General features: G+C 39.8%; 1 protein-coding gene, 1 non-coding gene and 2 pseudogenes across 2 annotated transcripts in view; 2 read left to right on the top strand and 2 right to left on the bottom strand.

The window, feature by feature from the left end:
• Nucleotides 1-15,846, bottom strand: part of colgalt1a (collagen beta(1-O)galactosyltransferase 1a) — a 32,325-nt gene that overhangs the window by 8,518 nt on the left and 7,961 nt on the right. The window contains exons 2-8 of the mRNA XM_088328618.1: nt 9,763-9,873; nt 9,575-9,692; nt 6,188-6,322; nt 5,910-6,114; nt 3,394-3,513; nt 3,241-3,317; nt 2,993-3,099 (exon numbers count right to left, since the gene is read on the bottom strand). Coding sequence (XP_088184744.1) covers nt 2,993-3,099; nt 3,241-3,317; nt 3,394-3,513; nt 5,910-6,114; nt 6,188-6,322; nt 9,575-9,692; nt 9,763-9,873 — 873 coding nt within the window. The remainder of the gene's footprint in view (nt 1-2,992; nt 3,100-3,240; nt 3,318-3,393; nt 3,514-5,909; nt 6,115-6,187; nt 6,323-9,574; nt 9,693-9,762; nt 9,874-15,846) is intronic.
• LOC148373712 (U2 spliceosomal RNA) lies at nt 76-213 on the top strand (annotated as a pseudogene).
• Nucleotides 674-920, top strand: LOC148373711 (U2 spliceosomal RNA; annotated as a pseudogene).
• On the bottom strand, nt 13,978-14,050 carry trnam-cau (transfer RNA methionine (anticodon CAU)). The gene has a single exon. It is a non-coding gene; the product is annotated as a tRNA-Met (tRNA).

Genomic DNA, 15,846 nt, shown 5'->3' with positions numbered 1-15,846 from the left:
TCAGCGTAGTTTCTCTTCATTTCGAATAAATCTTTCGGTGCATTATCAATGGTCGTAGCAAGGCTTTGATGCTAGGTCCTTAGCTTGGCCTTTAGTCCTTAGCTTGGCCTTTGCCATGATCTTTGATTTTTGCATTCCGGAGATGGAATAAGAGCTTGCTCTGTCCACGCATCGGCCCGGTATTGCAGTACCTCCGGGAACGGTGCATTCGCAATGATCGCAGCAAGGCTTTAGGGCTAGGACCTTAGCTTGGCCTTTTGGCTGAGAGTAAGTGTCCCGGCTCCTAGGCTTTGTAGCGTATTATGAACTGACCGATAACGGATAATGGATAATGAATAACGAAGATAGAACAATAACCCTTAAAAACCCCTTTAAGAGCTTGCTCTGTCCACTCCACGCATCGGCCCGGTATTGCAGTACCTCCGGGAACGGTGCATTCGCAATGATCGCAGCAAGACTTTAGGGCTAGGACCTTAGCTTGGCCTTTTGGCTGAGAGTAAGTGTCCCGGCTCCTAGGCTTTGTAGCGTATTATGAACTGACCGATAACGGATAATGGATAATGAATAACGAAGATAGAACAATAACCCTTAAAAACCCCTTTACTCTTAGGGATCATTTCTATAGTTTTTGACTGTGCATTCGCAATGATCGCAGCAAGGCTTTAGGGCTAGGACCTTAGCTTGGCCTTTTGGCTGAGAGTAAGTGTCCCGGCTCCTTGGCTTTGCAGCGTATTATGAACTGACCGATAACGGATAATGGATAATGAATAACGAAGATAGATCAATAACCCTTAAAAACCCCAAACCCCTTTTGGCCATGATCTTTGATTTTTGCATTTCGGAGATGGAATAAGAGCTTGCTCTGTCCACTCCATGCATCGGCCCAGTATTGCAGTACCTCCGGGAACGGTGCATTCGCAATGATCGCAGCAAGGCTTTAGGGCTAGGACCTTAGCTTGGCCATTTGGCTGAGAGTAAGTGTCCCGGCTCCTAGGCTTTGTAGCGTATTATGAACTGACCGATAACGGATAATGGATAATGAATAACGAAGATAGAACAATAACCCTTAAAAACCCCTTTTGGCCGAGAGTAAGAGTCCCGGCTCCTAAGCTTTGTAACGTGTTATGAACTGATCGATAATTAGCAAAATAGATAAAACAATTACCCTCAATAAACCCTCCCCTTCAGCGTAGTGTTCTCGTCTTAACCCATATCTATTTCTTGACATTTCTTTTTCAAGATGATAAATTACATATGATGCCAGAGCTTGAAATCTTGATATTCACGGGACTGTGTCTAGAGCGTTTATGAATTCTACAGCCCGAGAAATACATCCCTGCCGAGATTTGCATTTCGTCGCTTCTCCAACCAGTTTTACCTCGTTTTATCTCACTTATAGGGAATGTAATGGCGAACATATAACCAAATCCACATCGTCTTGCATTCGTTGGGAATGTAATACAACATGATCCATTCCGTATTTATTTTTGTTGTGAACGTAATCGAACGGTAAATCCTTCTCCCCTCGCGTGAACGCGCATTCTGCTGCGCTTTCATCAGAAGCGATCGTATTCTATATTAAACGCTTATTAAAACAATAAAGCAAGCTAATTATAATAATTGGGAGATCCTAGTCTATATAACGCGTTTATTTAAACAATAAAGTGCGATCGTATTCTACAAAATGCGTTTGTTAACGCGGATGAAAAGGTCAAAAGCGATCGCAGCAGAATGCGCGTTCACGCGAGGGTGTGGGGGGGTGGTTGTGTTGCGTAGGAGTCGGATTTGGGCACAACACCGGCTCGGGAGCTTTTATACCCGTGGTCCACACGAGAAAATGACGCAGAAATGACGCGATGAGGAAGCGGAACAGTCGCCGGCGTCTTTTTTCCGGCCATACCACAGACGAACGGCGGGTTGTCAAATTTTGCGCATTTTCCATCCCGGGCAACCACGGGCAAAAAAAACCCGCAAAATTTTAGCCGTGATTCAGCCGCAAATGTCTGTGTGACCGGCCCCTAAGACTTAAACATTGGTACCCGTTGCCTCCCTGCATGGCGTTCAGCATTAGGGGTTGGAATTGGGGGGTTTGGTCACCTAATGACTCCCAACGGGTTGAGCGAGGGGGCTTGGAATCCCCTCCTCTGAATCAATCTCCCAAAAAGAGTCAGAAGTGACTCTAGCCACCTCCCACTAGGGGATATGGCTGTGGTATATATATATATATATATATATATATATATATATATATGTATAATGTTAGCAAAAACGTATGCCATTATTTAATTTTTTTTTTCTTCCACTGATCAGCCAAATGTAAGATTCATCCATGTCAGTAGATGGTAGCAAATTACTATTATTTTTTTTCTTTTTATGTACACCGGTACTCATGATCTTTAGTTTACTTAATAACCTATTTTGAATATGCGTGCTATTTTTTTTTTTAGAAAAAAAAACACAAAATGAAATTATAAAAAAAAAGGTAAAAATATGGTAAAATCCCATATTACAGAAACATTTTTTATCCAAACTTAATAACCTTATTTTTTCCTCACCAACTGTGAACAAAAAAATCTTAATACTGTGGTGATAGTTTAGGCCTTAAAACTATGAAAGTGATGCCGGGAATAAAAATGTTAGAAAATATTGTGCTTTGAAATTTTGTTGTTGGAAAAGGTGTGTCTCGAGGCAGCATTAGCTCAGGAGGTAGAGCGCTCGTCTTGGGTTACATGTCGGAGTGTCCTTGGGTAAGACACTGAACCCCTAATGCCCCCAATAAGCAAGTTGGCGCCTTGCATGGCTGCACGGCCACTATTGGTGTGTGAGTGTGTGTGAATGGGTAAATGTGAAGCACATTGTAAAGCGCTTTGGGAAGTCTTCATTGACTTGAAAAGCGCTATATAAATGCAGATCATTTCATTTCATTACTTGGCTCAAAAAGGGTTGGGAAACACTGGCATAGATTATGATTACAATATTTAACTGCACTCACTTTCCATCAACGGCCTCGATGACTTTGCAGTCAATCTCCTGTTCGTAGAGAGTTCTCAGCATGCGCTCCCTGCGGTCTGTCCGCCTCCGGAGGTTGATCATGAAGACCTACATGGCCCCACAAGTAGCGCTACTTGTAATTTACCGGTAAGTAAGTGAGTAAGTAATAGCTGGATGGATAGAGATACATACATCGACAGACAGATAGACAGACAGATAGATGGATAGATAGATCGTTATCTTTCTTACTTCGTCAAAACCCATTTTGTCTTGTTGTTTGGTGGGGGCGGGAATGTATTGGGACGGTAAGACGGGCGCTTGTCGCACTAGCAAGACAGACAGCGCTCCAGTTAGTTGATGGCGTTGCGACGCTAGAGCAGCAAGAACAATTTGATCGCTCACCATTCAACTCCAGCAGGCAATGCATGAAACTCTCAGCCTCGTCTTGCAAGGTATTGTGAGAACGCAGCGGCACAGGGATGTAGCCGTACGCCTCTCGGTTGCACAGGAACATCTGCACGTCTGTCGATTTACAGAATGCCGGACACATTCAGCGTGAAACAATCAAGGCAGCCGCTTTTCGCGTAAAGAGATAATTTTGTTGGCTTGGAAAAAGGAAAAACAATCGTTATCTTCATGAGGGACTTAAGAATATAAAAACATTCCACTTAAATGTATAGTTTATATAACAGCATGTGGTGCTAAAACCTCTGACCATATGTAACCACAAGGGCGTTCATGGGGTACTATAAGCATATTATTACAAGTACACTTTTTGTCTATGTTGAGTTGCAGACAACCAAACATTTTTCCGAAAACACTCACTTCACTCTTGGTTTATTTATAGCTTATATAACATTTAATGAGTTTAGAACAAAGATCCTGACGAATGTGAATCTAACAACACTTATCGGTGGTATTTTTTTAACATTATTCCAATGTTTTTAATCACATTATTATTTGTTCTCTTATCTGTACAGGTGTTTAAATATAAGTGTTTTTGATTCTTAATAATGCAATGATATTGTAAATAAAATTAAAAAGTTACATAGTCATTACTTCAAAAGGCCAATTACTGCAGAATTTCTACTAACTTTTTTAGGCCTTTATAAACATTAATATAATTTTAAAGATGATATTAAAAACACTTATCATCATTCAATATTTCACTGTCTGTGTAGTTAGTTAATGAAATACAGCATTGATGTTTAGATTTGCGTACTGAACATAAATGACTCAATCCAAGCATCAACACTGGTGTTGACACCAGCCTTTTTCTAAGGTATCCTACTCACAGTAGTGGCTATGAACAGTGTCTGTTGCCTTTTTGTAGCCAATCTAAGACCAGGAAATAAAAACACAAAGTCAAATTAACAAACAACGTTCTGTCATTTATTTATAAGAATTTTCTTTAATGGAATTGTATATTGAAAATCATTTTTGGGGGTGAACTATTCATTTTGCTTAAATGCTTTCATTGTTGGTGTCAATTACTGTGGATTTTTGATATTTCATTATTTTTTGTCTAAGGCTAAACTGTCATATACATCTACAGACGCTCCCCTACTTACAACCATTCGACTTACGCAAAACGGTAGATATGAACATTTTTTTTCCGGGATGTCGAAAAACATTGCTGTAAGTTAGATTTTGTATTGTGTGCACCTTTTTCCGAGTACAGGACATTACTGTAGTGCTTCTTCCCGCCTCTACCGGCGTGTGGCGCTGTGACAGGTCACCCAGCATCCACCCAAGGAAGAAATCCGCTTCCTCTTCCTAGTTCGTGTGTAAACATATCTCCTTCACCAGCTCGTAATCCCACCAATGCCACCAAGGTAGCGTGTCGTTTTGTGTGGGTAATGGGTTGCTCCTTGTTAATGAAAAAAATACTCAGAAACACTTACGGTCTCTTTGGAGAGCGACAACCGTCAGCATCCGTTTATTGTAAAGACACCGAACTCTCTCCAAAAATAAACTCTTGCGCTCCCCTACACTCTTGCACCAACTCTCGTGACGTTCGTCGCCCTTCTGACATCATTCATGCAGACCTAACATTCTATGCCTACACTATCTCCAGCCCGCTAAGAACTTTGACATTTTTATTGTTTAATATCTCATGCAGGGCAACACGGTGGAACAGTGGTTAGCGCGTGTGCGGAACAGTTCTGAGGTCATGAGATCGAACCTTCCTGTGTGGAGTTTGCATGTTCTCCCCATGCTTGCGTGGGTTTCCTCCGGGCACTCCGGTTTCCTCCCACATACAAAAAACATGCATATCAGGTTAGTCGACCGGTCCAAATTTTCCCTAGGTGTGAATAGAGTGGAATAAGAGAGCTTGATACGGTTGAGAAAATGATTTGAACGCTTTTTTTCAGCCACTTTTTACCACGTAGAAAGACCTCTTGAAGCGCATCTTCCAAAAGTAAGTTAAACTCAACTTTATTTATCTTTACAGAGCATATTATTTTGTGAAATGTATATTTTTAGTACAAAACAATACAGGTTACGTATACAAGCCTTAAACATAATTATATAAACTGTAAACATACAAAATATAGCACTGAAGCAACTTACGGACAAATTCAACTTACCAGCAATCGTCCGGAACCTAACTTGTTCGTAGGTTGGGCGTATTCATTTATTGAGTATCATCTCCAGATTATTTTAAATAATTGTACACAACTGCCACTATCACACAATATATAAAGCTGTTGTACCAAATAAAATGACAGAATAAAAGGCGCATTATAGGAAAATAATGAACCCATCCATCCAACCATTATTTTCCGCTTATCCGGGGTCAGGTCGCAGGGGCAGCAGCCTCAACGCGGAAGCCCAGACCTCCCTTTCCCCAGGCACTTCTTCCAAAATGAACCCGTACTCATAAAATGATTGTGTAAGTTTCTCTCGGTTTTCACCTGCCCTCCGTGCCGAGTAGGCAAATATGATGATATCATCAAAAGCCCAATTGTATTCCGGATGCGGCGGGTGAAAAGCCAGCTCCCTGGACGCCTCCTTCCGTAGGTCAATCAGAAAGGTGGAGTGAACCATAGGTACTGCAAAACAACCTTTCCGCACCCGCTTCCTTATGGGCATGTATGCCGGGGTGCGCTTGTAGTATCCCTAAAGAAAAACCAAAACGTGCTTTTGTACTCATTCGTCGTTGTTATCAACATTTAAAGTAGCAAGTGCTAACCTGGCTGGTCATCCCACACCAAAAGTTGGAATAGGCTGCACGGGAATCCAGCATGGGAGCAATGACGGTCTTATTCTCGCTCATCAGGTTCAAAAGGACTTTTGGGTTGGTAAGCAGGTTGTCGCAGTCCACTACCTGCAAAATGGTCAAACATTTTTGCTGCCATGATCACACACAGGGCAGAACGGCGGCGCAGTGGTTAGCGCGTGTGCGGCACAGTTCTAAGGTCTTGGGAACCTCCTGTTTGGGTTGGAATCCAGCTACCGGACTTCCTGTGCGGAGTTTGTATGTTCTCCCCGTGCTTGCGTAGGTTTCCTCCGGTCACTCCTCCCACATTCCAAAGACATGCATTTCAGGTGGATTGGCAGGTCCAAATTGTCCCTAGGTGTGAATGAGCGAGGGAGTTGTCTGTCCCTGTGTGCCCTGCGATTAGCTGGCAACCAGTTCAGGGTGTCCCCTGCCCACTACCCAATGATTGCTGGGATGGGCTCCAGCACCCCCGTGACCCTACTGAAGATAAGCGGTGCAGCTAATGAGATGATCACACACATGGTTTTATAGTGCTTCTCCTGCTGCTATGCAGGCAGTATGCTCTGTAAGTATACAAACATGCTCACTCAGTATACTATACTAATTGAAATATACTGCTTGGTTTGTATTCCTTCATCTGTTACTCATAGTGAAAACCATGCTAGTTTTGTTCGCATGCACCAATAAATGCTTGGTTTGCAGTTGACTAGGAAAAAAACTTTTTAAGGAGTGTTTCAGAACATTTTTGGTTGTACAAAATGCTCAAAGTGGATTTCTCAATGCTGCATTCTGCTAAATTAAAGCCCAAACTTAAACTGCAGGGAGTGGGCGAGGCTTGTGTACAAATAGAAAGTTTCACAGAAGCTCATTATTGTGCCAGTGCGAGGAGATGACGGGGAAGAACCACACCAGAAGCTAAACGCGGCAGTCAAATATGACAGGCTCCATTTCAATATGATTTCCAGTGCTAAATAAGTCCCTGTACTTATCCGGTAACTATTATTGGACTACAAAAAGGCACCAGAGTGGATGCTTGGATTTTTTTATGTTGAATGTCTTTTCATACAAACTGTGTCAGAAGCGAAAATAAATTGATTGGACTTTATTACGCTTGTGCAAGGTTAAGGTTATTATCAGTAATTTTCTCAATCATTTTGTAGTCCTTTTTCAGACAAATCAATACAGTGCCTAGGGAGAAATAGTTGAGGAACTTGAGCTGTTTTGTAAGGAAGTATAAGAACATTTTTGTTTCAAGATGTGCCAAACTTATAGGTGGTGACGAGCAAAGTGAAACCTCATGGACCAATGAACCTTTGGTAGACATTTGTCACTCTGTGTTTCATTTATTTCTTACTGACCTCTGCTGCAAAAATCTGTCATTTCTTCTTTTTTTTCCCTGTCTTTTTTAATCTTCTTTATCTTCTTGTTTTCTTTTTTTGTCTCTTGTTTCTTTCTTTTCCATAATAATTGGTAATATACCCTGAGGTCTTTAACAATTCCAGCCTAGGGGAAAGTAATGGCTTCCCTATCCTCAGAGAACAAGTAGAAGTAGCAATTCACTCAATGAACAACCGAAATTCTCCAGCAATTGACAACATCCCTACAGAACTTATACAAAATGGTGGTGAGCAAACTATAGACAAAGATTTGCAGAAAGATCTGGCAAACATGACAGTGGCCATCTGCATGGAAAAAAATCGCTAGTAATTATGCTACCAAAAGAAGGAAACTTTCAACTATAGGACAATCAGTCTCACCAGCTATGAAAGTAAAGTAATGCTAAAGATCCTACTGAGTTGACTGGGTGAAAACATCCTAGCCGTAGAACAGGCAGGTTTCAGGGAGCACCACAGAACAGATTTTTAATATACGCATCCTATGTGAGAAGTTTCAACAACACCAGAGAAACCTCTATCACATTTATGTTGATTTCAAGAAGGTGATGATTTAAAGAGTATGGCAAGCCGCTTTACGGGCCACCATGCGGAAGTACAAAATATGTACAGAGAGCTAGAACCTGTCCACAAATTGAAATACCTTGGAGCTGTCATATCACAAGAGGGGTCAGGGGTCAGAACCAGATATCATGGCCAGAATAGCTCAAACCACAGACGCACTCTCTAGAAATAAACCCATCTGGAGGGGCAAGAACATTACAGTCAAATGAAAGATCAGACTCATGCAAGCGCAACAGTGGAGAAGGCTGTTCTCAGTGTGCCGCGACAACCCATGTGGTTAAGGGATCTGTGAACCGTGAAGTGGTTCTATATGATCAAAGAAAAAAGAATAAACTTAAGAACTGCTTGTGAGTTGAAAGCAAAGCTCTTTTTAGTGAGCCGAGCCAACAGATACAGTTCTCTAAAAAGACTCGGAATTCCCATCACCACTCGCTCTGCATTTGCACCACATTTAGCCCTCTCTCTGCTGGCGTGACACATCAGCAAAAGCGAACAATCGATCAAACCCGGTCAAGTGACCCAATCGGCTCGCCAAGCTTGGCCAAAAACGAGGCTTCATTTTCTCGTTCATGTGACCCTACGTCACCGACACATGCATCGAGATGTGGCTTCTTTTTTACGCCGAATAATACTCAACGCAAACTTCGAAGCCGCGCTTTATTTTGCTCAAAACTACTTAGAGACATACCCGAAAAGACTTGTGGCTGTAATCGCAGCAAAACGGGATAGACCATAGTATTAACTCAAAAGGGGCCAACATTTTTGCATTGTGTACTTTAAAAAAAAAAATGTTTATTTTGTTAGCACAATCTAAAATCACAGTTGCGTACCACAAGTTGTTGATTCTTAGCAAAGTTTTAAATTGTTTCCAACTATAAGTTTGAAGCCTGAAATATGGCAATATGTAAAAAAGACCTCTTGGGGGGGCTACCTTTGGAAGACACTATCACTTCATTACTCTGCTGTTAACAATTGTTATGAGTGTTTTTGGGGGGAGTGGATGACGTCACGCTTTTGGACTAGCGTGACGTCATCCACTCTGCTACAAGCACCCCTAGGGCATCATGTTAATCTGTTAATAAACATGTGTTCAAATTTTCAAGACTTTTGAAAATTTAATTTAAGACATTTTAATCCCATCGAAGGCCTTATTTTTAGAATAAAAAATTTGATGCCTTTTAAGACTATCCAGGTATCAGCGGGAACCCTGTCCAAAATACCAGGCAAGAAGAGATATTGCCTTAATTATAAGATACATACATTGTGGTATTGAATTGGGCTTTAACATGACCAAGCATGCTGTGGCCTTGAAAAAAATTGAAGTTGATATTTCTTTACAAGATGAAAAATGCCATTGGTTGGAATAACTGCCAACTGTGACTTCCTTCAGTCCACCTACCATGAAATAGTCAGCCCACATCTCACGGGCCGACTCCAGCGCAACTTGTCGCAGCTTCATAACGTGGTCGTAACGGGATTCTGGCCACTCCTTGGGACCTTCGTCGCCCTCGTAGTGACTGCAACAGAAATCCGAAGCTTGTCTTTCCGGTTCTCACTTCATTTCAAAAACCTTAGCAGGCCACAGACCTGGGCTCCTCCTTGGGCCTCCACTCCACGTAATGGTAAAGATTCTGTACCCTGACGAGCCATTCACGAAGGATGGCTGTGGTGTTGTCCTCGTTATGATCGGTTGCTACCCTGTCGAAATGGAACAAAATGCAAACAAGGTTTTATAGGATCGAAATGCTCTGCTGTAACAACAAAACGCCAAATATGGAATAGACCAAAAGTGTTCACTTAACACAAAAAAAGTAAAGTACTATGTTTAGAAGAGGCATGTCAAACATAGGGCCCTTCTTAAACTTCTGAGTATGTCAAAAAAAGGAGCGCATCTCTATATCATATTTATCAAAAGTTGTGATTTTTTTTAAATGCAAGCCAAATGCTCTCTTGCTTTAGAGGGCAGAGTTGAGTTTGTATAGAATGGTGAGTTGGTCCAGGTGTAAAATTACATTCACACAACAGTTAAACACAGGACCGGCCCAAGCCTTCATGGGGCCCTAAGAAAAATTAGATTTGGGGATTCCTATAACTTGATCATTTGCATACCTACTAGAACTCATTCCATGTCCTAGTATTAATGAAGTCTGATTTTTATTGAAGTTCTGTAGTCTTTTGTAGTGTTACTATAGTTTTTTGTTTTTTTTTACTATTTTTGTAGTATTTCTTAAGTAATTTTTACGTAGTATTTCCATGGTAGTATATTTTCTGTATTTTTGTAGTACTTTTGTTGTATTTCGAAAGTAGATTCTTGTTGTATATCTGTAGTATTTTCGCAGTATATATTTGTATTATTACAGTAGTTTTATGATTATAGTATTTTTGTAGTATTACTGTAGTATTATATCTGTATAATACTACAGTAGGGTGTTTTTGTGTACTATATCTGTTGTATTTTGTAGTATTTCTATATACGTAATAATGTTTGCTGTATATCAGAAGTACCCTGTAGTATATTTGTAGTACAGTGTAACTGTAGTTTTATTTTTGTGATAATTTCATCGGAGAACATTTGTAGTATCACTATATGTGTAACTTGCAGTATTGTGCAAGTTTGTAGTAGTAAAATTTCTTTAGTTGTTTTTATATTATAGTATTATGTATTAGTATTTTTTAGTATTTTAGTAGAAGTATAATTGATGTATTTCCAAAGCAGTATTTTAGTAGTATTTTGTAGAATTTTTGTAGTATTTCCATAGTGAATATTTTGTTTGTTTGTTTGTTTGTACATGATTCAATTGTTTGTTTGTTTGTACATGATTCAAATTGAATCTTTTCTTCCGGCGCCGTCACGAATGGCAGCCACTCCAGCAGCTCCCGTGTTATTTTCGATTGTTCTCGATTGTTCTCAGCTCAGGGATGCTGCTGGAAATGTGAATTTCCCTTCGGGGATGAACAAAGTATCTATCTATCTATCTATCTATCTATCTATCTAGTAGCATTGTTGTCATATTTCTTTTTTGTAAAACTACTGTAGTTGTCTTTTTGTAGTATTTTGGAGTAAATAATTCTGTAGTAGTATTTTGTAATACAGTATCGCTTTAGTAGTATTTTTGTAGTAATCCTATACTATTGTTTTAATTTCAGAATGAAAGCAAAATATAATATGAGGTCCCTGTTTTGAAGCACTATATTTGATGACCATGATGGCACCAAAAAAGGTTAACCACTCTTGAGGGCTCCCTAGAGGTTGCGAGGCCCTAAGCAGTCGCTTAACTCATTTATGCCTAGGGCTCTGGTTAAACAGATTCAAAGCCAAAAATGAAAATCTTTGTGAATAGAGAAGCACGGCAGCTGAGTGGTGAGCGTGGCAGCCCCACAGTGCAAAGATCCAGGGTTCATCTCCAGCTTGTTCCTCCCACATTCCAAAAACATAAATGTTGGGTTAATTGGCCGGTCGGAATTGTCCCTAGGTTTGAATGAAGGAGTGAGTTGTCTGTCTATGAGCCCTGCGACTGGCTGGCAACCAGTTGAGGGTGTCCCCTGCCCACTGCCCGAAGACATTTTTTTTTCTTTAAATTGTATTATTATTTTTTAGACCCAGTTAATGGGTACCAAAACCACCCGCGAAAAGTGAAAATCTGCGAAATAAATATAAAAATATATATATATATATATTTTTTTTTTACTTTTTATTATTATTATTATTTATTTTTCTATTATTTTCTTCTTCTTCACCCATGCATTTGGGATCCCCTGAACTGTAAAACATTGGAATTGTGTTTTCTTTGCTTATTTAATAGTCATTGAAATTCAAAGTGTATTACTGTGTAACTTATTCTGACACAAAATAGATTGATTGTTAATTCTAAACCCTATCAGTGCAGATAAACGTAAATTTTGCTACTAAAAATAGGTTGACAACGAAAATAGAGTAGATGACCGTCTATCAAACTGAAAAATAAATAAAACATCCATCCATCCATTATCTGCACCGCTTATCTTCAGTAAGGTCGCGGGGGTGCTGGAGCCCATCCCAGCTGTCTTGGGCAGTGGGCAGGGGACACCCTCAACTGGTTGCCAGCCAGTCGCAGGGCACACAGGGATAGACAACTCACTCGCTCATTCACACCTAGGGACAATTTGGACCGGCCAATTGACCTGACATGCATGTTTTTGGAACCCACGCAACCCACGGGGAGGACATGCAAACTCCACACATGAAGGTTCGATCTCATGACCTCAGAACTGTGCCGCACACGCGCTAACCACTGCCCCGCCATGCTGCCCCAAATTAAACATATTTAACAAAATAGATATTACCACTCCTCAAACCTAGAACCAGCCCAGTAGCTTTTCTTTCCTCTGTCTAACAGCATAGGAGCTACACTCAGGTATTGCTGAGGTTTGTATTCGAGACTGTATCGCTGTATACAAAAAATGAAATCAACATTTTTTTCTCCTTCTGGCCCTTTCAAAAAATGTTTAAGCCAATGCGGCCCGCGACTCAAAGAGTTTGCCCACCCCTGATCTAAAGTTACATAATAACATTTAAGCTTGAAAATAATGCATGGCGAACCAATGGTTTTTTATTGTCTCTCTGCATGATGTGGATTTAAAAAAATAATGTATTTGTATTTTCTGTAAACATCAGATTTGTCTCAATTTGGCCATTTTTAAAAAGATGGGATTCATTTTTAAGTACTAAAGGTTTTAAGGCTGAGGAAAGCCTGAATAAGGTTGGATGGATGGGGTGAAACGTGTTCTGCATGTGAGGTCGGTTAATGTAATAGATGCAAGAGTGAGTGCCAGGGATAGAAGTGAATGGCGAAGGATAGTTAAGAATGACTGATGCGGAGGGGGTAAACCAGTGTATGCTGTTGGCCCTCTCTGCTGATGAAGGGTTGCATGTCACAGTAACTCACCCCTTGTTCTGCTGTGGGCTTAAGGTTTGGTGTCAGGTTGGGAAGAGCGATGGGTAATGAATGTTTGGTGAATGTGATTGTTTATTCTCGAGGAAAGAAGAAAAACAACGCAAAGCGAGGCCACCAGAAAGCCGTTTCGGCCTTATTTCTAAGCTGACTCATGAAACATGGCAAGAATTTCAAGCATTTACAAGCAATTCCCCTAAAATCCAAGCACTTTCAGTTTACATTAAATTTAAGAATTTTTAAGGATTTTAAGCACCTACACGAACCCTGAAAATAAAAACTAAAACTGAAAATCCACTTGGAGAGCTTAAAATTCTAAACTTAAAGTACAGTTGTTATTTTTTTCACCAGATTTAAACTTTTTTTGTGGCCTCAGGTGATCAGGGTTTGAATTTTTTTATTTTTTTATTTGTGTGATAATTATCTCTTAAGATGAGAACTTTTCAGACCACAGTGACTCTACACATGAGCAAATTAGAATCAGAAATGCATAAAAGGGATGACTTCCAGGCTGACCTCATTTTGCTCACTTTAAAGGGACAGTGTGTCATATCTAGTGCCACCTAGTGGTACAATTTTAGAAAAAATAAAGTCAAAGCGGCATTGATTTGAATACTAGGCAACAATACATGAACCATCATACCGATGTTAATTCTTTTTTTTTTTTTAAATCATTGAATTACATTTGGAATCCCTACCTAGAAGTTGCCGCCATGTTTGTCTGGCATCGTTCTGCACATGGCACTGATTTTCGTTTGACAATACAGTGCCATCTATTGGTCAAACATTACACACTGGGGCTTTAACGTTCCAGCGAAAAAAACAGCGAACGACCACACGCTCAAAAAAAGTGAAGAGGAGCAAAAGGAAATGCCCCGTGTGAGGCTCGAACTCACGACCTTCAGATTATGAGACTGACGCGCTGCCTACTGCGCCAACGAGGCTATACAACCAATCTCGTAACTGAAGGATTAAGAAACTGACTACAGGATAGCGCCATGAAAAAGGATGTTTGATATCGAATTTTAATTACTGGTTTAGGATATTTCTAACGGTGCATCTAACGCTGCCACCGAAAGCACGAATCAGCATTTTCAGTTTGTTACAGGCTGAAATGTGTCCTTTTCCGAACACACAAAATTCCCAAAACATGTTTATGCATGACAGCATTGAAACGAACGCTGAGCTTTCAACATTCAAATAGTGGTATTTTTTTTTCCCACCCTAAGGGTATAAGCGCTATTTTCCGCTCATCTGCGAATACTAATCTCTTCCAAATTCTACACGATAAGAGAGACAAATAGAGTAAGGGAGAAGGTGGAAAAAGAAAAAAAACGGTGAAAAGAGAAAGACTGAAAGATAGATGAAAGAAAAAGTGTGAGAAAGTGTCAGAAATGGAGTGGAAAAAAAGAGTATAAGAAAGTGTGAAAGAGTGAACAATTAAATAAAATGGTGAAAGAGTAAATGAAAGAGTGAAAGAGTAAATTAAAAGGTGAAAGAATAAAAGAAAAGGGAGATACTAAAAGGCTGAAAGAGTAAAAGAAACAATGAAAGAGTGAAAGATTGAGAGAAAAAAAGAAAGAAATAGCAAAGAAAAAGAGTGAAATAAAGAGTGAATTAAAATGAGTGAACAAAAGAGGAAAAGAAAGTGTGAAAGAGTGAAAGAGTAGAAGCCAGAGTAAATGGGAGGGTGAAAGAGTAAATGAAAGAGTGAACAAGTGAAAGAAAAGGTGAAAAAATAAAAGGGAAAGGGGGAGAGTAAAAGGTGAAAGAGTAAAAAAACAATGAGAGAGTGAAAGACTGAAAGAAAAAAAGAAAGAAATACTAAAGAAAAAAAATGAAACAAAGAGTGAATAAAAGAAAGAGTGAACAAAAGAGTAAAAGAAGGTGTAAATGAAAGGATGAAAGAGTAAAAGAAAGAGTAAATGAAAGAGTGAAAAAGCAAAAGAAAAGACGAAATGTAAATGGTCTGCATTTATATAGCACTTTTTCAAGTCAATGAAGACCTCCCAAAGCGCTTGGCAATGTGCTTCACACTTTACCCTTTTACACACTAACAAACCGATAGCAGCGCCAGCAAAGAATAAAAGAAAAAGGGATAGAGTAAAAGGGTGAAAGAATAAAATATACAATGAAAGAGTGAAAGAAAAAGGAAATACATAGTCAAGAAAAAGAGTGAAAGCAAGAGTGAATAAAAGAAAGAGTAAAAGAAAGAGTAAATGAGTAAAAGAAAGAGTAAATGAAAGATTGAATGAGTAAAGGATGAAAGAATAAAATAAAAAGGAAAAGAGTAAAAGGGTGAAAGAGTGAAAGAAAGAATAAAAGAAAGAAAGAGTGAAAGAAAAAGAGTGAAAGAAAGAGTGAGTTAGAACCCTGAGAGTTACCTCTTTGTGAAAGACCTTGGCAGCCTCAAGAACGGGAGCACAGAACACCAAACTTGGGAACATTGAATTTGAAAGAGCATTTAGCGGGGCCCCAATGCGACCACATCAAACTTATTGTGGAAGACGGGCAAACTACAATGCAGAAGTGTATGTGACAGAAAGGAGCCTCAAATTGAAAAGAGGAGTGATATGCGCGACTACTTTTTTCACCAGATTCATAGGAATAACCAAACGATCCTAGTTCCCACGCCGTTCCTTTAAAACAGCTACTTGTCACCCTACAGAAATGGGTAGAGGCAACACCTTAACTACATACAAGCTACTCTAATGACGAAAATTTCACGATAGGAGAAGTC

The sequence above is a fragment of the Urocampus carinirostris genome, chromosome 1 (assembly GCF_059441175.1).
Source record: "Urocampus carinirostris isolate Australia breed hairy pipefish chromosome 1, RoL_Ucar_1.0, whole genome shotgun sequence".
Taxonomy (NCBI): domain Eukaryota; kingdom Metazoa; phylum Chordata; class Actinopteri; order Syngnathiformes; family Syngnathidae; genus Urocampus; species Urocampus carinirostris.
Note: the sequence above shows the minus strand (reverse complement) of the source record. Positions and strands in the feature narration are given on the sequence as shown.